At 48.9% G+C, this 22,107-nt stretch overlaps 1 protein-coding gene across 3 annotated transcripts in view; it reads right to left on the bottom strand.

The window, feature by feature from the left end:
- LOC147893218 (Zincin-like metalloproteases family protein) overlaps positions 1 to 22,107 on the bottom strand; it is a 262,264-nt gene that overhangs the window by 110,023 nt on the left and 130,134 nt on the right. For all 3 annotated transcript variants that reach the window (XM_087385550.1, XM_087385552.1, XM_087385553.1), the window contains exon 7: positions 2,882 to 2,962. In XM_087385550.1, coding sequence (XP_087241676.1) covers positions 2,882 to 2,962 — 81 coding nt within the window. The remainder of the gene's footprint in view (positions 1 to 2,881; positions 2,963 to 22,107) is intronic.

Raw genomic sequence — 22,107 nt, 5'->3', positions numbered from 1 at the left:
AGAGGATCTCCTTTCTTCTCTGAGTCTCCCTTTGGGTTGAGGTGGCATTTTCAGCCTCCACCTTGGTTTTTTATTAGCTCATTTTGAGTTGTTTTTTCTCCTCATGCATGTACTCCTGCATTTGAGCTTGCTCTCACGGTTTTCATTCATACTTAATGAAGTAATTTTCTTGGAAAAAAGAAAAAAAACTTATTTTGCACACTCTCCACGAATAGGCCACTACTGCTCTGCAAAGATGTCAATATAACCCAACAGCGAAGATACTATAACCCAACAGTGAAGATACTGTGTGATCTCATCTCTGGGAATCCAACAAAAGCCAAGGGTTCCCCCTATGTGCGAGGGGCCCAACTGAGTTGTTCCAAAAGCTCCAGAAGCCTAGCAATAAACATCCAACAGGTTTGTCCTAGAATTGTTAGTTGGCTGGTATGAGACTCATTATGGTTAGTGAGATTCATTGTAGTTAGTTGGCTTGGCACACTCATACCAGCCAATTAACCACAATTGAATCTCATTGCTGCACTCTAAGCCTCTCAATGGAGGAAAGGTCTCCTCCAAGTGTGCTCTCTCCAGCCCAGCATTGCTCTACTCTTCGACTCGAGAGGTGTCACTCTTCATATGGCCCATTGGATACAAAGATCACAAAGATCACGCCCCTGGCCACAATGAGAGGCGGCTCAACAGACGCAAATACGAGAAGAAAGAAATTATATTAACGTCTTTAGAAGCCCTCTCAGGACTATGAGACAAAGTACACACCAAAAAAAGAGTAGCTACTACATCTCTGAAAAGAGTCGAGGAGTGCTCATGGCATCTCAGCTAGAGATTATTTAGCACACATCTAAGTTCCTCATGTCTCATCGGAGAGCCCCATGGCACCCAGATATGTATTTGGAGCACTAGCTTTGCATGTCTGGGTTTCGAGATTATTATTAGCTTAGTACTCAGCAAGGGTTCACCCCATAGTTGATTGTATGAGTTACTTTCTTGATTGTACTTTGCCTCATAGGCCGGTGAGACCTTTTGAAGACATTAATACAATTCTCTCTCTCTCCCTCCCTTCCTCCCTCCCTCTCTCTCTCTCTCTCTCTCTTCTTTCATCAGACCCCCAGTATCTGGAGGACAGAGGAGTCTCACATGCATTGAGGATCGCCATTGGACAGATGCAGAGGGAGATCAAGAGCTCCCCTCAGTTCTACCACGAGCACTTGTTGAGTGTATTAGTGGAGGGATTCATCATCAGACCCCCAGTATCTGGAGGACAGAGGAGTCTCACATGCATTGAGGATCGCCATTGGACAGATGCGGGTTTCATCCCATCAGTTGAGGATTGAGACAGGAAGAGCAGCACGTATACCCAGAGAACATCAGATCTACATGCTATGCACACTAAGAGTGAGACTCTACGCCTGCCCAGCCTACTACGAGATCCGGGGATGATACCACTCTCTCTATCAGGATGGGAGTGGGCTCGGCCCACTATCAAGATTGATCCACTTCCATGACCAGATCTGCATTGGGCTCTATCTGCTTGAGATGCGCCGCCACATGGATATCTTGCTATGACGGAATAGAGAGCAACAGGAGGCAACCAGACCATAGGATAGAGAGGCTGATAGAGCACAACGACACGTCACCCCTTCTATGCATTTGAGTGAGCCCCAGGACACAGCCGGATGGAGGTGGAGGAAATAACTAACATGTGGGCAGCCTAGATTACTAGGAAAGGGATGCAGAGACCACCTGCAGCATGGAGAGTGACTAGGGCACACTCTATTGAGGTCCGTCCTATCACAGCTTTCCTCAGGGGAGACCACCCGAGATGAGGGGTCACTCTGCCCAGTCTTAAATTGATGTAATGCAGCCCATATGGCGATTGACTAATTTTTCACATAATATATTCCCCCCCAATTGCCAAGTGTGCAACGCATGCTCAGCAGCTGTACGAACTGGAAAAGCTTCAATTCATCATCAATGTAGAAGTTTGTATGCCATGCCACCTCCTTATGCATGCTATGTATGTCCTCATAGTAACATCCACTTTCTAAGAATAATCTGACCCACGCATCAACTATTGTCAGTTTTTAATTTATCTCACCATTCTGCTCACACCCCCTACAAGAACCAGCATAAGGGCTCACAGCAAACTCTCTTTCTTTCTTTCTGCAATGCAATGCATCATCCAGAATAGCAAACAGCCTTTCATCCACCTTTGGCTCATCTTCTTGCCAACGTTGTTTTGCATATACACATGCATCTAGGTCCAACATACCACACAGTTAAGTTTGCAGGGATATTTTCTTTTTTTTTGGGCTGAGCTTCATGTTTGCCTGTCTATTTTACTCAACGAACAAGGTGTTCGCTGGCATCCACAAGCATTTAAAAATGTTCAATATCAAAGTCTTAGTGTGAGTCCTAGAGTGGTAGAGTGTGTGTCCCTCACTTGTGTAGGTGTGCAATGCCCTTAGGTGTGGACAGGTAAGTGTGACATGTGTCACTATCTGAGCGCCATCAATGGTCTAATCTATTGATTCAGTTAAGCCTTGCTGATCTCTGGAAGGAATCACGTAGGGGAATACAAAGATGTCATCATTTTACAGTAAGTTTCGATAATGCCAAAATGTCTCCCACAACAATAATTTGTAACGTCACATTAGGGAGCCCTACATGGGCAGCAACAAAGCCAAATTAACATATCTTGACAATTTATCATGACATTATAATCTTACTAGCTAAAGAGATTCAATGGTTCAAATACACAGATGTCATCACTTTACAGTAAGTTTCGATAATTCCAAAATGTCTCCCACGACAAATAATCTGTATCATCACATTAGAGAGCAATACATGGACAGCAACAAAGCCAATGAATCTTGCATACCACTTTCTCTAGAATAGGCACATTCTCCTTGATACATCTTTGATAGCGAGCTGCAGCAACAGCAGATCTAGTTGACCTAACCTGCATTACAGGTGAAAATGCACAAACCAACTTAGAAACGAAAGGCAAGACAAACAAGTTGTGCCCTTCAAGTTGTACTCAAAAGCATAAACATTCCGTCTGGTTTTAACATCTACAAAGACTACATGTGGTTTATGGAAGGCTCTTGGCTATTCTTAGGCCTATCCCCTCGCTGCTCCCACTAACTCTGCCACCCTGCATCCTCTTTGCTACAAATTGCAACCACCTTTACCTCCAACCTGGGTTCCAAACCCCCTTCATCCTTCCTCTCCATCACACCATTTCTCATGTTGATTTTCTTCTTGGTCTCATTGGTTTTTTAGGCCTTCTAAAAACGGTAATAAACCTTTCTTTCTTTCTTTAATTTCTCCTACTGATAGTTACGGGTGGAGTGCCTGCAGGTTCTTATGCTATCATGGATGATTCGCAGTAAGCCGTCAGTTCCTCAACAAATCAATCAGGCTGAGTTTTGATCATCTCCACTATATCTTGATCCTGCATTTCAGGTTATCACCTACCGATACCGGGTTAGGGGGTACGGAGATTGCACTTCTGGACGCCGCAGATTACCGTGGCTAGCATTGTCCTCCTCTATGGCACTATCAACAGCAGGTGATCAGAGATGCTGGTTTGCACACATAGAGAGATGGTTTGAGTGACTGGGACTCCACATGGATAGACCCCCCCCCTTCCAATATAGCATTGACGCGCCTTTTTCCCCTCTCTTATCTCATGAGGTAAACTAGGTCATTCGTGAGGATCTTTTGCAGCTACACACTTTCAGGACCTGGTTGGGACCGACTGAGCTTCTAGTGAAGCTCAGCTTCTATAGGGATCATTGTATACATATCACAGTGGAGGGTTCTATCGACCCACCAAGATATACGCAGATCCACCTACCCCACTCACTGAGGATCTCTATTGGGCAGTTTCGGGTCTCTTCACATAGACTTCGCATTGAGAGTGGCAAGGCTGAGAGTTTGCCAGGGAGAGGCGCTTATGCACATTATGTGACACACAAGAGATTGAGTCGGAGGAGCATTTCATTTTCAGATGCCCAGTATACTATGAGATTCGAGGACGCCTCTATTGCCTCTTCAAAGACAGTTCTGGGATATTGTCCCGCTTGCTCTCCTTTCCAAACCAGAGATGCCTAGCCGCCTTCATTCACGAGTCAGTCAGACACCAGAAGCGTCTACTTCGATCATGGGCACAGGAGCAGACCTCCTTGATAGACTCTTCTAAGAGCTCGATCACTAATTTCTTCCGGCCGGCGGACCATTGCAGACTCCCGTGCCACAAGGCCCCGTCATGATCGTGACACAGAGTCAACGACGCGACAGCTCAGACAGAGGGTGGATGCACAATTTACACTTGGGCATATTCCTTCCTTGTTCAGAGTTGGGGCTCCACCAATAGGGGTTACATTAGTCCTTGTCGGACGTAGAGATACGACCAGGAGACGACACAGGACCACGTCTGCGGGTAGCCACTAGCACTCTAGCTCTGACTTTATGCCCTCACTACCTCATCCCCCTTGACGCTGTGATGATGAGAATTTTAGAGTTGTGTAGACGATCATCATTCTGACATGACTATGTAGCACTTAGCAATTATCATTTTGCTTTCTACATTAAAGTGGATGCTCATTTAGTAGGTCCACCCACACAGCTTGTTTGTATCAGGATTTTCATAGTCTCATAGACCCATCGGTCTTTCAAGGACTTCAATAAACTCTCTCTCTCTCTCTCTCTCTCACCGCTCAGCCCCTCTCCCCGCTTAGTCGTCCCCCCTCCCTCACCCGCCCCGCTCCCCCTTTTCCGCTTAGCCCCCTCTCCCCGCTCAGTACCTGTCCACCGCAGCCCGCCTTTCAGCCCCGCAAGGCAACTCCCTCCTGCGTAAGCTTGCCTTTCAGCCCCGCAAGGCAACTCCCTCCTGCGTAAGGCTCAGCCCCGCAAGGCCACACTCCCTCCCTGCGCAAGCCTCTCCTCCCCCCCCCGTGTAGAGAAAGATAAAAGCATAGGCAGCAGTACAAGAGCCGAAGAGGCAAGTTCTTCTTCTTTACCCTTAACATCTCCTTCCCCACCACCTCCAACGACCTCCCTTGCCTCCACCCCAACCCTTTCCTACCCATCTACTTTACTCAATCCTCCTGTGGCTCCAACCCCATCTCCTTTACTTCCATCTCCCCCATCACTTCCGGTTACCTCCCTTGCCTCAATCCCAACCCTTTCCTACCCACCTCCTCTACTCAATCCTCCTCCTCTCCCTCCTTCAGTTTCACCTCCTCCTCTTGCTCCCGTTCATTCCTCCCTAGCCCTTTCCCTTGCTTATTCCTCCCCTCTCCTAGTCCCTACCCATCCTCTTCCTTCCTCTTCCTCCCCTCCCCTAGTCCCTACCCATCCTCTTCCTTCCTCTTCCTCCCCTTCCCTATTCCCTACCCAGCCTCCTCCCTCCTCTTCTTCCCCTCCCCTAGTCCCTACCCAGCTTCTTCCCACCTCTCCCCACCGACCCTCCCTTTCAGCCCCTTCCTCCCCTAGTGTAGGCTCTTCTTCGGTCCCTGACTCCCTACTTCCTTCTACCGGATCTCTCTCTTCAGGACCTCCATTTTCTGCACCCCTCCTTTACTCACCTTCTTACCCTCTTACCCCCTCATCCTTGTACCCCCTCTCCCCTTCACCCTCCACAGCGGAAGCAGTCCTGGCAGATAATCTGCGATTGAGAGATTTAGTTATGCAGTGCATGGAGACTTGCAGACTTCAGGGCGCTGCGATTCAGTCTCTCACAGCACAGATACACACACTGACTGATCAGCTATCGACAGTTGAGAGTCATAGATCTGATCAGGACTCCCATATTCGCCAGCTTCATACCAGAGATATTGATCGGGATCCAGTTACGGACACATGCTGAGCGCATAGTGCAGCTGGAGGCACGCATTCAGGAGCATGTTGTGGCATGCGATGATCACCTCCAGCAGCTGCATGTAGCTCCTCCAGCTAGTGCAGCAGTTGAGGAGAGGTTGGCCACACTGCAGACAGAGGTATAGAAGACCTCACAGTGGGTGGACGTTGTGCGTAGAGCCCCACAGGCCCAGCAGACCACAGTCTCTGAGACTATTGCCGAGAGTCAGCGGTGAGCTCAGAAGGCCCTCAACATCCGCATCCGCGGAGTTGAGCGATCAGATACGAGATCAGCCATGGATCAGGCGACAGATTTCATATCTGGGACACTCAGAGTTCAGGATCATGGCATAGTAGCTGCATATCGAGTGGGCCGGGATCCAGTACGGCACCAGCCACTTATCATCAGATTCAGAGATGCTGAGGCCCGTCTCGCGGTATTACGAAGGAGATCCAGATTGAGGGACCATCCACAGATTCACATGGATGAGGACCTTACAGCTCTTCAGTGGGAGGAGCATAGACGTCTCATTGCACAGAGGGATGTTGCCCGTCGTGAGGGCAAGTGGGCCGTGATCAGAGAGGGCAGACTTTTGATAGGAGCTATGCGATCTAGACCGGCTGGAGCCCACAGTTGACGACACGAGGCCTATGGGACACGTAGTCTGCCAGATAGCTTGAGTTTCACAGTTTGGAACTGTAATGGTTCCCTCACAGCTCAGCCTGGCAACTTACGAGAGGCCTTTTTTGATCAGGACATCGTCTTCTTTACAGAGACCCATGAGAGCCCAGAGAGAGGCTTGCCGCAGGTGACAGGGTATGCCTGGGAGTCTGTCTTTCGACAGCAGACTAGACGATCAGGAGGAGTCAGAGGATCTGGCGGTGTGGCAGTTCTTTATAGAGAGCATCTCAGATCGATACTCACAGTCATGAGGAGAGACCATCGGGCCAGATATCTTTGGGTACGGATCAGGACACCCCCCCTGAGAGACTTGTTTATTGCAGTATGCTACTTTCCCCCGAGACAGTCTCGTTATGCCTCAGATGGACCAGGACAGTCACCTTTTGAGGATTTGTCAGCCGATGTATTGGAGTACTCACGCCGCGGAGAGGTCATCCTTTTAGGAGACTTCAACGCGAGGACATCAGACAGACAGGCAGAGATTTTGGACTTTGCTGAGGATCCAGTCTTAGTTCCAGCTGGCCCAGATGAGAGTTTTCCACGCTTATCTTCAGATAGAGGGGTAGAGGTGACAGATTAGGGACATCGCCTATTGGAGCTTCTCTCATCGCACGGCATGGTCATTTATAATGGACTTCGACAGTGGCCGCATTCATCCACAGCCACATGTTTTCCCTTCGCGGGTGGTGGTACGAGCGTCATTGATTACGTCTTGGGTCCCCCGACTTTAATCCCTTTTGTACATAACCTCACAGTCGACCCTTTTATGCCTTCAGCCGATCATGCACGTCTGCACTTTATTCTTACCCAGATTCCTCATGCCCCCCCTTCTAGACATCATGAGCGTCAGCCATACTATGAGGTTCATTTTGACCACCAGTTTGATGATATTTATAGCCAGCACTTGAGTGGTCTTCTCCATCCGCACCTTCTCGATGCCCTACCCGCCACACAGGATCGGTGGGACCTTGTACATACCTCCATCATCTCGGCAGCCCACAAGTCCTTCCCCGTCACTTGCCACACATCCAGTCCTCCACCAGTCGGTCTTGTGCCTTGTAATGGATGGTATGATGAGGAGTGTAAAGAACTCCGTAGGAAGCTTCGCCTTGAGACACAGGATAAGTCTCCCCTCCTCATTGAGACCAAGAAGAGTTACAAGCGTTTGGTGCGACGCAAAAAGTGCCAATTTCTAGCCCGGAATGAGGAGGAGCTGAGAAGTTTACTTTTCAGCTGTGATTCCAAGGAATTCTGGAAGAAATTCCTTCGCTTGAAATCTCAAACTCCTCTTACAGACCCGCAGGTTTGGCTTGCCTATACTTCCACTTTATATGATATTCCAGACCAGCCACAGATCGACTTATCCCATGTGCCTAGACCCACCTCCTCTGCCTTATTCTCATCCAATAGTGTCCGAGCAGCAGCTCATCGTTTGAAGACATCGTTTGAAGACTGGGAGAGCTAAGGACCATGATGGATTGCAAGCGGAGTATGTAATCCATGGGATTGATGCCTTAGCTACAGTCCTCTCCCGTCTTTTTAACGAGTCCATTTGTACAGGTCTTCCACCTAGTTGGCTAGAAAATACTATAGTACCCATACACAAGTCGGGGGATCCTTTGGAGGCGTCGAACTACAGGACCATTATGATTGGCCATGTCATGGCCAAGATTTATGCGACCATTCTAGAAGGACATATAAATGACCATGCCGAGGCGACAGGCATGAGAGCTAGAGGGCAGGCAGGATTTCGTGCAGAGCACTCGACTCTAGATCATATCTTCACACTCAGGGCTTTGATTGAGGAGGCGAAGTCACGTAAGCAACGGCTCTATTGTTGCTTCGTGGACTTCAGAAAGGCATTTGACACTGTGCCGCGTTTCAGACTCTTCCAGCGACTTCGTGACTTGGGATTCAATGGGGAGATTCAATGGGCGATCATGGCCTTGTATGAGAGAGTCACAGGTAGAGTCAGGACACGGGCGGGGCTGTCGGCGGAAGTACGCAGTACGATAGGGGTGAAGCAGGGGTGTCCTTTGTCTCCGACACTCTTTGGTCTCTATATCGATGAGTTAGAGATGTACATACAGACGATGGGTGGTACAGGTTCTTTACTGGCAGGATCCACGATACCGATTCTCCTCTATGCAGATGACGTGGTTCTTATTTCTTCCTCCCAGCAGGGTTTACAGGCACATCTCCATGCACTCCACAGCTTTTGTCAGGACAGAGGGTTGTCTGTAAACCTTGGGAAGACCAAAGTCATGGTCTTCAACACGTCATACCAGGTTTATAGGAGAGGCGAGTTCTCTTTCACATTTGATGGGCAGGAGGTGGAGCTAGTCAGGGAGTATACATATTTGGGTGCCACATTTAGAGGTCCAGTCTTCACCATGACGCATGCAGCACGAGATAGGATCAGTAGAGGGTATGCCGCCTTGGCTCTTCTCGAGAGGCAGTGTGCACAGTCACATTTTCAGCATCCCGACACGAAGTCCTTACTTTTCGATACGCTGGTGAGACCTGCAGTCATGTATGCTAGCCCCTTTTGGGCAGGAGATCTCAGTGTTGCAGATTGGAGACGAGTAGAGAGGTTACAGATCATCATGTTCTCCAGATTGATCAGAGCGAAGCCCACGGTACCACATCAAATTACGTTCGCAGAGTTCGGAGCTACACCCCTAGCGCTAGATGCAGCATTTCAGTCAGTTACATACTTGCATAGGATCAGGGCGCTCGGAGACTCAGCAGCAGGCAGAGCACGATTACCGTGGCTAGCACTGACATCCTCGCAGATGTTAGCGGAGAGAGGTCATACTTTTTGTTGGTACCACACACTCTCCACATGGCTCACCTCGCTGGGCTTGGATATGGATAGGCTGCCACCATTTCGATACAACATAGATGCCCCTCGCCTCCCTCTCACTCGACATGAGCTCAGCCAGGTTATCAGGGCAGATTTGTTGCAGCTACACACGTTTCGCACTTGGGTTCATCCCACGGAGCTTCCTACGAAGATGGCCACATATCGTGACCATTTTCTCAGGATTTCAGAGGATGGCTTCATCATATCCCCAGGATATATCGGCGTTCATATGTCGCACTCACTCAGGATTGAGCTCAGGGTATCTTCCCACAGATTAGACGTTGAGGCCGGCAGGATGCGTCGTACAGCTACCGGACATAGACCCAGGCGAGAGACTAGGATATGCCCTTGTTGCACTATGGGGGAGGTGGAGACTGAGGAGCACTTTGTTTGCAGATGCCCTTTATATTATGAGATCCGTGGTAGATTTCACTGTTTATTTGGGCACGGATTTGGACCTCTCTCTCGGATTATGGAGTATGAGGATCAGTATTGCTTAGCGTTGTTCATCAGGGAGATCACCAGATACAGAGAGAGATTCCTCAGAGAGCACCGTCGCATCCTTGCCAGAGACCTGGTTATTCATGAGGAGCAGGACGAGGCGCAGGACCATGAGCACAGAGATAGCCCATCTTGCCAGAGAGCACCGATGGTTCCACCCCGAGGATGTACATATGACATGATCCGGCAGCACCGCAGGATGATCTTACACAGAGGCCGTACCCGTCGCTTTATTTCTAGACGACGGAGGATGATGGGAGATTTTCGGAGGAGATTGCTCCATGGAGACTTGGCACCGCCAGCAGCCCATTTGACACTTGCCCAGATCTTCACACTCATGGCAGGAGGCATGGTCGATGGCCATGACTTCCATCATTTCTTTGGATCACAGACCCCTTAGGGAAGACGATGTTCCTCATATTTCATATTTTACATTTTGTATCTAGGCATTTTTGGTACTCTATTTCATTTCATTTTGTATCTAGGATTTTTGTAGCCATTTTTGGCATCTTAGCGGTATTATGATGAGGCCACCTAGTTGGTGCATCGTTGATGATGTATTTTCCTTTCGGATGATTTTGTGTCCCATAGGCCATGTATGGCCTTCCGTGGACCTTTAATAAAATTTCTTTCTTTCTTTCTTTCTTTCTCCCCGTTGTGGAGGTTTTGCCCAGTAGTAGAGGCCCTATCTTGGTCTCTCTCTCTCTCTCTCTCTCTCTCTAGCCTCCGTAAATGGTATAAAGAGATGGCCATCATCTGGTCTCACTTGTTTCCAACATGGCGGAGGGACAAGCACAGTGGACTACCTATTGGGTCCCCTGGCCTTTACCTCACGGATATACGACTTTATTGTGCCCCCTCCCCCACTCGGTGCTGATCACTCGTACTTAGCCTTTTGTATCTCTACCACTATGCCAGTCATAGGGAGGGTCCCCCCCATGCCCACTTGTGTGCAGGTTCACTTTGATCGTGCCTTGGACCCCATCTATGTGAGCAACCTGGCGAAGGGACTTCTAGCCCTACTACTTGGAGATGTTGTAGACCTCGCCCATGCCTCAAACACCCTTGCCACAGTAGTCATGGACGCAACCATCAGGTCTTTCCCCACGACTCAATCTGCACATGCCTCACTAGGGAAGATGCCACAGAATCGTTAATATGATGATGAGTGCAGAGAGATGAGAGCTCACCTCACATGTGAGCAAGCCCTTGGCCACTTGACATCACCGGAGGCACAACGGATCTCACGGCAACTGACACCTTGTAAGCGGCGGGCCTTCCTCACCCGAAGAATGGACAAGGTGATCAATTCATTTCGAGGGGGGGATCCAACCCTTGGCTGGGGGTTTCTATCGAAGGGGAAGCCACCTATACCCATCACAGACCCAGGTGTTTGGCACACTTGCACTCAGCCGGCTTCATAACCAGAGAGCACAGGACCATGAGGGGCTACGGACTGAGCATTTCGATCATGGACAGGAGGTTTTGGCTTTCATACTAGCATAGATGTTTAACCATGCCATATGTCACCGCTTCCCACCCTCATGGAGTACCACCACCATCGTACCGATACACAAGGTAGGTGACCCCATGGATATTGGGAACTATCGCACTCTCATGATCGGTCACATGCTGGCCAAGATCTATGGATCGATACTAGAGAGGGGGATCAACAGCCATACAGAGGCGAATGGGCAGCGTGCTCTAGGTCAGGAAAGTTTTCGGAGACAGCACTCCACTCTAGACCACATCTTCACCCTGAGGACTATCATTGAGGAGGCGAGGTCAAGAAGCTAGAAAGCCTACGCTTGTTTTGTAGACTTTCGGAAGGCCTCCAAACCAGCCGACTGGCCAGCCAATATGGCCGACCAGTCTGTTGGAATAGGGTTGGTCACCTCCCCATCTGTTCGCCCCCATATGAGGAGAGCAAAGGGGCCATGGACCATTGGATGATGTGACTGCCACATGGGCAGCACCTTGGCTGCCATGTGGGCAACATGCTCACAACAAAATACACAGCAAAAGGAATGCACATGGGGCTCCCACACAGGCAGCACATGAGCTGCCATGTGGGCAGCAAGACCAGAAGGTACCTGGCTGTTATGACGTGGACTTGCACAATGCAGATGACATAAGCAACAGTACAGCTATGCCACGTGGCTGCCAACAATTGACTGGAGCAGATCTGCAGGGATTACATGGCAGATGATGTCAGCATCAATGCAGGCCAGTACGGAACTGTACAGCAGGCTGTATGAAGGCTTTGGACGGAATCCAGAGCCTGGAAGAGGCCTGAAGAAGGCCTTTGACATTGTCCTGCGATCCCGCATGATCAAGAGACTACAGGATATGCAGATTCCAGAGGTTCTGATATGGGGAGTGGTGAGGCTATACAAGTCCGTCGAAGAGAGAGTTCGTGTCCCAGCAGGCCTATTAGACTGGGTTTAGAGCACGATCGGAGTAAAGCAGGGATGCCCTCTCTCACTGACTCTCTTTGGGCTCTACATTGATGAGATTACATCTTTCATAGACCGTCTAGGAGGTGAGGGAGCACCACTAGCAGACTTGATGATACAAATTCTACTATACGTGGATGACATAGTCCTCCTACCATCTTCAACAAAGGGACTACAGAGACATCTAGATGCCCTAGAGGTGTTCTGCACAGAAAGAAAGAAAGAAAGAAAGTGTATTATTGTCCACTAAAGGCCAAAATGGACCCATGGGACATCAAGAACTCTGCATACAAGATAGCACAAAATCAACGTGCCACAAAGAAGAGGCATCATCGAATATCATCTAAGTGCTACACAATACAATGCAAGTGAAAGTACATAATGTCAAATCTGGGCCTAAATACAAAGTAAACTAGATGCAAGGAAACCGCCCCTGGGTGCAAAATGGGGGGATGAGTACAATATGCCAATGCAAAGATACAAGTCCAGGTGTCACGGAGTCTGAGAACCAAAATAATACTGGAAATCCTGTCCATCGACTCTGCCTCCTGCTATGAGAGTACAAATCTGAGCAAAGGTGAAGTGAGCGGCCTGATGGTTAACCTTGGGAAGACCAAGGTCATGATCTTGAACACCTCTTAAACAGTGCTTCACCGACATAGCTTTACATACTAGAGTCAGCCAGTGGAGATTGTGCAATCCTACACATACTTGGGTGCAGTTTTCACAGGGCTAGTTTTCACGATGACCCACGCAAGCAGAGCACAACTCACACGAGGGCACGTTGCTTTAGCCCGACTACAGCAACAGTGCTTCCACGTGCACTTCCAGGATCCACCGACGAAGTGTTGGCTTTTTGATACTCTAGTGAGGCCGACTGCCATGTATGCGGCACCTTTTTGGAGGTGTGATAATTCAGCAGCACAATGGAGGAGATTTGAGCGGCTACAGGTGATTATGGGCTCTAGGATGATTCGGAGTAAGCCCTTGGTCCAGCATCAGATAGTACAGGCAAAGTTTGCCATGACCCTTCTCTAGGTTGATGCCATTTTGCAGATAGCAACTTTCCTCCACAGAGTTTGGGACCTACCTCGCGAGAGACTTTCGAGGTTGGCACTAGAGTCCTCCATACGACTAGCAGAGAGTGGGGTAGGTACAGCATGGTTTGCACGCATCACCGCATGGTTTGCCAGTCACGGCATTCAGATGGATCGGCTTCCCCCGTTATAGTATAACATGGATGCATCGCCCGAGTTGATCCCACGGGATGAGAGTAACTGCATCATATGGTTAGCAGCTCCACACATCTCACACTTGGGGGGGGGACCAGGATTTCCTCACCAAGACCCAGCTCTACTATGACCATTTTCTGAGAGTATCAGAGGATGGGCTCATCATCAGATCTCGGTATCTCGAGGATAGAGGAGTCTCACATGCACTGAGGATTGCCATCAAACAGATGCGATCAGCTGAGGAACGAGGCCCGAGAGAGCTGCACGCATACCCAGAGAGCAGCGGACTTGCAGGTTGTGCAGGATGGGGGTGGTCGAGACAGAGGAGCACTTTCTATCTGCCTGCCCAGCCTACTATGAGATCCGAGGGCGCTACCATTGCCTTTTTCAGGAGGGGCACGGCTTTGGCCCACTCTCACGACTGATCCACTTCCAGGACCAGGTCTGTATTGGGCTCTATCTGATGGAGATGCGACGACACAGGGAGACACTACTACGACATATCAGAGAGCAACAGGATGGGCCCACCGCACCATAGGGTACTGAGATAGACCGAGCGCAGAGACAGGTCACGGATTTCTATGCATTTGACCCAACTCCAAGGCACACTGGGATAGAGGAGGAGGAGCTAGCCGACATGAGAGATATATGGATCAGTGGAGAGAGCTGACACAGCACTGCTAGGCGAGGACACAGAGGCAACCAGAGCACACATGATCGAGGTTTGACCTATTTCAGCTCTCCTTAGGGGAGATCAACCGAGGTGAGGCGTCACCCTTGACATAGCCCATCGGATCCAGAGATCGAGGAGACCATGCCCTCCACCACCACGGGAGACAGCTCGACAGATGCAAATACATGAGCTCTTTGCATCTCATCAGAGAGCCACCATGGAGCCTGGATACGTAGAGCCGGTTCATGCACTTGGGACTCTAGCTCTAAGCACTTTATATTTTCATGCCACCCTCATGCTATTGTGCTACATTTTTGCTATTTTGTACTAGTATAGCATTTTAGTACTCAGCAAGGGCCTTAGTGAGCCCTTTGCCCCGGCCCACAATGGTCTATATGAGTTACTTGATTCCGTACTTTGTCCCATAGGCCCGCGAGGCCTCTTGCAGACGTTAATATACCTTTCTTTCTTTTCTCTCTCTCTCATCACTGTCACCTCCCGTCACCCGTCACTGTACCTGGTTCGCCCGTCGCCCGTACCTTCCCATCATTGTCGCTCGTACCTGATTCGCACACGAGTGTTTGTCACACGTTGTCGCTGATCTGCCGGTAGCCTCGTTTCCCTGCCCTTTGGTTCCTTTGGTTCTTTAGAGAGCCGTCGGCAACCACCAGCAATAGCAGCCAACAACCTCCACCTCCTGATTTCATCGACAGCAGCTGTAGCACCTTTCTTCGTTCCTCTCACCCCAAGCTGGGTTTGAACCCCCAGCCCAGCCCAAGGTTTAGCTTCAGCCAAGGGGTACAAGTAGACATGGCCAAGATGGAGTGGCCTATCCTCTCCTCCAAATCCCCCTCTGCCTCCACCCCCAAACAAAGTATTCCTACCAGTTGCAACAGACCTCTCTAGTCCTCAGTTGCCAGGACACCCTCTCCATATGCAAAGAAATATTATCGAGGTGGTTTTGATCGACCCATTCTTGGGCGACATGAACAAATTTATTTCTTACAACAAGAAGTGAGGGAGTAGGGAGTTGAAGATGTTGTTGCAAGAGGTGAAAGCTAAACTTCGGGTCCTTGAAGGGCCTGGACAACAATCAATTATAGATGAAGGTGAAAGGCATGTAAGGCTTCTCCCCCTACCCCCCAGTTGGTCTCCACAGTCAAGGATTTAGTACATACCGAAGTTCAAACAATTAAAAAGGAAGTGATTGTGGAAGTGGACACAAAAGCAAGTAAGACTGATATTCAAGCACAGATTAAAGAACATGAAGCTAGATGGGATAACACGCTGAAGATCAGAATAGAGGGACTCCCAAAAGACTGGTACAATCAGTCCGGTAGGGATGCCCCTTCCCCCTTTCTCTTTTTATTTGTGCCTGAAGCTATGAGCATCAATATTAGAGCTCAAGCTGATATTATTAGGCTGAGGCTTCCGTTGAGGCGGGAGGAGTTGTTGGATAGTGAGTTGGCAGATGACACGGCAATTTTTTGGGATGCCATGCCACAGACACTCACCTCTTTCAGGACAGCTTTGGATTTGTTTTGCACTGCAGCAAGGGCTCATATAAACTGGAACAAATCCAATGGCTTTTGGTTCTGTGATGAAGACACTCCAGATTGGGGTGCAGACATTGGGTTCACTTGGATTCACAGGGGTGTTTCCATCATGTAGCTAGGATGCCAAGTTGGGGTGGGCATCTCTTCAGCACAACAGGTTGCTCCTGTGTTGGAGAGCATCAGGAGGAAACTCCTTTTTTGGAGTTCTGCCAGATTCGATCTTGCATCCAGAGTAGTGGTTGTGAACCAGGTGCTATTGGCTACTACCTGGTTCGTTTATTCATGTTGGTGCCGATCTAGAGAGTGTATCACTCACCTCAAGAGACCTATCAGGAATTTTTTGTGGAGTGGACTAGATGGCACTCCAGATGCTATAGCCAGGGTGGCTTGGGAGACCCTCACTCTCCCCGTAGGGGAAGGGGGTCTCAATATTATTGATCAAGATTTGCAGTATATGGCCTTGCTTTGTAAGATGGTGGTGAGACGATTGATGCCCTGGACAAGAGCCTTGGAAGGATTTTTTCTAACGCAGCATTCAATCATGTACACCTTCTCTTGGGGGAGATTGGATGGACAGCTCGATCTTTACTTCAGCCCATCTCAGATCTCCCTCTTCCCCTCTCATGGCTGCCATTTTGAAAGATTGGGATAGCTTCAAAGGCACTCTTTGGAGAGTTCCACCCTCCTCTCATGAAGAAATAGATAGGCAGCCTATCATGTGGAATGATTGTATATTGGAAGACCATGGCAGATTGCTAGGAGCGTCACATTATATGCAATGGTCTAGGTGGGAGAGGGGACCTGCCTCCACAGTGGGGGCCTAGAAAGCCTTCAGGAAGCTTTCAGAGGATCAGATACTCTTATCAGCCAGCCACCTCAGAGGGGGGGCAATCAGGATTCAGCAGATAGATGCAGCCATACCAGGGGAGTGGATGGATACAGATGACATGCCGATCACAGAGTCTACTTGGTTGGGTACTCGAGGAGGGATATTCCTCTATAGCTTATAGCCTTGCGGGATGCACAGGAGGATGCCCTTGTCTTTGAGTTTCAGACGGGAGGCAGACTTCACAGATCTTCAGAGGATATTCTTTTGGGGGTTGCCTTTCAGCCTGTCAGGATTGCACGTTATATGGAGTGGGGCAGGGGTTCACAGTGGTATCTTGATCGTAACCCTGTTCTTCTTCTTTTTTTCAAGAAAATTACTTCACAGTGGTATCTTCATCCTAACCCCGTTCTTCTCGCACTCGGGTCTTGGAGACTCTGGTTATATGGTGCCTCCCCCATTAGGTCCTTGCAGTAGGACCTTGGGGAGCAAGAGTGGATTGATGAAAGGCACCAAGAGAAGAGGATCCCCTTCTTTCGTTACATAGTCATAATTCCAGCTCAGTCGTAGAGGTTGGAGGCCCTCCAAAGATCCCCATTGGGAAAGTTTTCAGATTTTTGCTAATGTGCAGAAAAACTTTTGGAGGAGGCTCTGGAAATCTCTCAGGAATAGAAAAATCACTATTTTCTTTTGGCTTTCTATTCATAGAAGGATTGCAATGAACCTATGGAGATCCAAGTTCGAGGCTGACCCTACATGTCCTCAATGCCACACAGCAGTTGAGCCAATTCAACATTGCCTTTGAGAGTGCAAACAGGCAAGGATAATCAAGAAGGGTGTTGCTAGGATACTTTGCATATTTCATAGAGCACCCTTCTTTATGACCTGGGGATCAATGGCATGGTTGTCTCTTACTAGTCATCAGGTGTTTTTCGAGGGACATGACTCAGATTAAGCCTTCTTTGTACGACGCCATCTTGTGCAGTCATGTTCCCTCCAAGATGTTCCTTTCACTCCTTTCAGAGCTGCCCATGCCTCTATAGACACATCTTGGGAGATTCTGACTAGTATTTCAGCTTGGCATATTTGGACGTCCAGATGTACGGAGGCAATGGAGAGTTCCCAGGTTCACCCTTTCTAGACTATGGTCAGTATATGGACTGATACTATACACACTTTGATGGCCATTTGGCGAGCATGTAGGGATCTTTGAAAGCAGCTACCGCTAGGAGGGATATCTTTTTCAGAGTTTGGAGGGGATCTCCTTTCTTCTCTGATTCTCCTTCAGGGTTGAGGTGGCATTTTCAGCCTCTCTGAGCTGGTTTCTTCTTTCATGCATGTCATTATGTACTTCCGCACTTGAGCTTGCTCTTGCGGTTTTCATTCATACTTAATGAAATAAACTTTTTGAAGAAAAAAAAAAGACTGGTACAAAGAGGAGGACATATTTAGTGAAACATTGACAAAGGTCAAAGCAGCCTTGCCCAACATTGAATGGACGGATGGTGATGAGGAGGAAGATGACGAATTCAGACCAGCTTCTATTGGACAATCTAAAGGTCAAGCCATCCTTACTCTTAAGTCAAAAAAATTTGCGGATCAAGCTCCTCCAACAATCTTATAAGCTGAATGGTACCAAAGTATGGATAGCTGAGGAGCTTACACAAGCTCAACTCAAGAACAAGGCAATGGAATTAGCAACGGTCAAGGCTGCCACGAAAGATGGAAAATGGGCAGTATACCGTGAAGGAGTAGCACTTATTAAAGAGTTCAAATCAAAACCAAAAGATCCAGAGTCTTAACCTGATGTATGGGCCAGCTATATATGTGTATGTTATATCTAGGTTGTCAAGTACATAAATAATATGGAGCTGCCTCTGCACTCCGTGGGAGCTGCCTTGTGCCCTCCCTATAGACCTCTTGGCCTCCCGTGCACGTTCATAGACTCTCTCTCTCTCTCTCTCTCTCTCTCTCTCTTTAATAGACTCTCTCTCTTTGCATTTTTAGCACTTAGCACTCAGCAAGTGCCTTAGTGAGCCCTTTGACACCTCTCTCTCTCTCTCTCTCTCTCTCTCTCTCTCTGTGTGTGGAAACATGCTGAGTTCATAGAGCAAATCACGAAGGGGAAGGCAGATATGCGTGCATGGAAAGATGTGCTAAAGAAAGACACAACAACAAAGAAAAGGAACTCATCTCTAAAACACTTGAAGAAGAAAAATGACCGGGCAGAAAGACTTTGAATGTGCTGGTTAGAGGTCTAACTGTAGGTGATAGCCCCATGTCAAATGCCAAAACCCTCTTTGACAAGATGGGAATCAACCTTACTTGTGAATCAGCCTGGAGAGTGGGTAAAGCAGATGCACCGACGAGGCCCTTGGTTGTAAAGTTACGAACAGCCACAGATAGATCCACCCTCATGAGTACACGGGCAACACTAAAGGGGACCAAGATCTATCTAGATGAAGATCTCACACTCCTACAGCAAGAGCATAGAAGCGAAGGAATGGTGCAGGTGATGGCTACAAGACAAGAGGGTAAATGGGCAGTTTACAAAGATGGCAAGGTGATCATTCGAGAGAGGGCAGAAAAAGAAGTACGAGATGCAGGAGAAGGGGACAGCACATGACAGTGTCTGAACAAAGGGACAAGTATGCAAAACAAATTGAGGATGGGAGTGTGGAATTGTAATGGCACCCTTTGGTCCGACCAAGGAGGGCTCTTGAAGACATACAGTAACAGAGATATGGTCTTCTACACCGAGACACATGAGATCCCAGAGAGAGGGCTACCCACAGTGACAAGATACACATGGGAGTCTGCTCATAGGAGGGACCTGAGGAGGGATATGGGAAATGACGATCTGGAGGTATGGCTGTTCTCTTCAGATCACATCTAAGGCCACTCCTCTCTATGATATGAAGTGAGGAACATGCACGGCACATGTGGATTCGTATTCAGTTACCAGACACATGGCCGATCTTCATTGCACTATGTTACTTTCCCCCAGGCACATCATCCTATGCGCGAGAGGTCACCATTGACGTGCACAGCCCATATATGAGACTATCCATGATGACGTCATAGAGTTCTCCAGGCACGGGGACACCCTCCTCCTTGGTGACTTCAATGCACGTACTCGGAATAGACACGTGGGCCTGTTAGATTTCAATGAGGACTCCCTCATTGTACCGGAGATGGATGCAGGAGATCTCGGGATCGTGAGGCAGTCGACGGATGCAGATGCACCAGTGACAGCATATGGGAGGCATCTACTCGAGTTGGGGGCTATACATGACCTGATCATATACAGCAGTCTTCGTAGATGGCCATCATCTAGAGGGCTCACTTGTTTCCCACATGGAGGGGGGAGTAGTACAATGGACTTCCAGCTCGGTCCACTAGTCTTTGCCCCACAGATACATGATTTTACTATATCTCCTCTCCCACTCAGAGCCGACCACTCATATCTTACCTTCTGCATATCAATCGCCACACCATTCATCACGAGGGCCCCCCGCCACCCACTCGTGTTCAGCTCCATTTTGACCGTGCTCTTGACTTGGTGTACGTGAGCCACCTGGCTTCTGAGCTTCCAGTACTACTTGGAGAGGGGATGGACCTCACACATGCATCAGACAACCTTATCTCAGTGATATAGAAAGTTGCCACCAAATCCTTGCCCATGACACAATCTGCACGTGTTCTAGATGGGAAGATGCCCCAAAACCCCCGGTTCGATGATGAGTGCAGAGAGATGAGAGCCCACCTTACATGTGAGTGAGCACTGGGACACTTGACTTCACCAGAGGTAAAACGGATCTCATGCCAAGTGACACTGCGTAAGAAGCGGGCTTTCCTCATGCACAGAATGGATGAGGTAATCACAACTCCTTTCGCGGAGGAGACCCTACTACGGGATGGGGGCTCTTGTCGGAGGGGAAGTCGCCCATCCCCATTACATATCCAGCATTATGGCACACATATGCAGGCTCCCTATATGATGTCCCAGGTCAGGCACCACCTAATATGTCCTCCATGCCTAGACCCACTACGTGTCATTTGTTCACTGCACATAATATACAAGCTGCCCTTCTCCGGCTTCATAACCGGAGATCACCAAATCATGAGGGACTACGCACTGAGCATTTTGCACATGGGCAGGAGATCTTGACCCCAATCCTAGCACAATTGTTCAACCATGCCGTATGCCATGGCTTCCCACCTACCTAGAGCACCCCACCATAATACCGATACACAAGGTAGAAGATCCCATGGACACTAAGAACTACCGCACTCTTATGATTGTCCACACTTTGGCTAAGATAACGGGTCGGTGCTAGAGAGGGAGATCAGCAGCCACATAGAGGGTCACGGGCAACATGCAATTGGGCAGAGGGGCTTTCGGAGATAGCACTCCACCCTAGACCACATTTTCACCCTAAAGGCCATTATTGAGGAGGCGAAGTCAAGGCATTAAAAAGTCTACTCTTGTTTCGTAGACTTTCGTAAGGCATTTGATACTGTCCCACGCTCTCGCCTGATCAGGAGGTTACAGGAGTTACAACTCCCAAAGATCATAATTTGGGGGGTCATGAGTTTGTATGAGCCCGTCAGAGGGAGAGCACATGCCCTAGGAGGCCTGTCGGACAGGGTTGAGAGCACCATCAGAGTAAAACAAGGCTGCCCCCTATCACCTACCCTATATTGATGAGATCACTTCTTTTGTTGATCGTTGGGTGGAGAGGGCTCACTTCTGGCTGACCTGATGGTGCAAATATTGTTGTACGCTGATGACATAGTCCTCATATCTTCCTTAGCAGAGGGACTGCAGAAACATCTAGAGGCTCTGGAGATGTTCTGCAGAGAGAGAGAGATTTGACTGTTAACCTTGGGAAGACCAAGTTTATGATCTTCAACACCTCGTGAGCAGTGTCCCGTCAACATAGCTTCACATACCATGACGAGCCTATGGAGATAGTGCAATCTTACACATATTTGAGGGTAGTGTTCACTGGGCCAGGTTTCACGATGATCCATGCAGGTACGGCATGACTCACGAGGATAGGGCGCTCTAGCCCAACTAGAGAGGCGATGCTTCCAGGCACACTTCCAGGACCCTCTGACGAAGGGTTGGCTTTTTGACACACTGGTGAGACCGACTACCATGTATGCAGCACCCTTCTGGGGGAGTGATATTTAAGCGACAAAGTGGAGGAGATTTGAGAGGCTACAGGTGACTATGAGATCTTGGATGATTCGGAGTAAACCCTCATTCCCCCACCAGATTATACATGCAAACTTTGCCCCCATGACCCCTCTCCAGGTTGATGCCATCTTTCAGACAGTGACGTTCCTCCACAGAGTCTGGGCCTTACCCCAGTAGAGACTACTGAGGCTGCATTGGAGTCCTCCAAGCGACTAGCAGAGAGTGGTGTTGATACGGTATGCAC

This window comes from Dipteris shenzhenensis, chromosome 15 (assembly GCF_047967505.1).
Source record: "Dipteris shenzhenensis isolate YYH24624 ecotype China chromosome 15, Dip_SZ_1.0, whole genome shotgun sequence".
Lineage (NCBI taxonomy): Eukaryota > Viridiplantae > Streptophyta > Polypodiopsida > Gleicheniales > Dipteridaceae > Dipteris > Dipteris shenzhenensis.
Note: the sequence above shows the minus strand (reverse complement) of the source record. Positions and strands in the feature narration are given on the sequence as shown.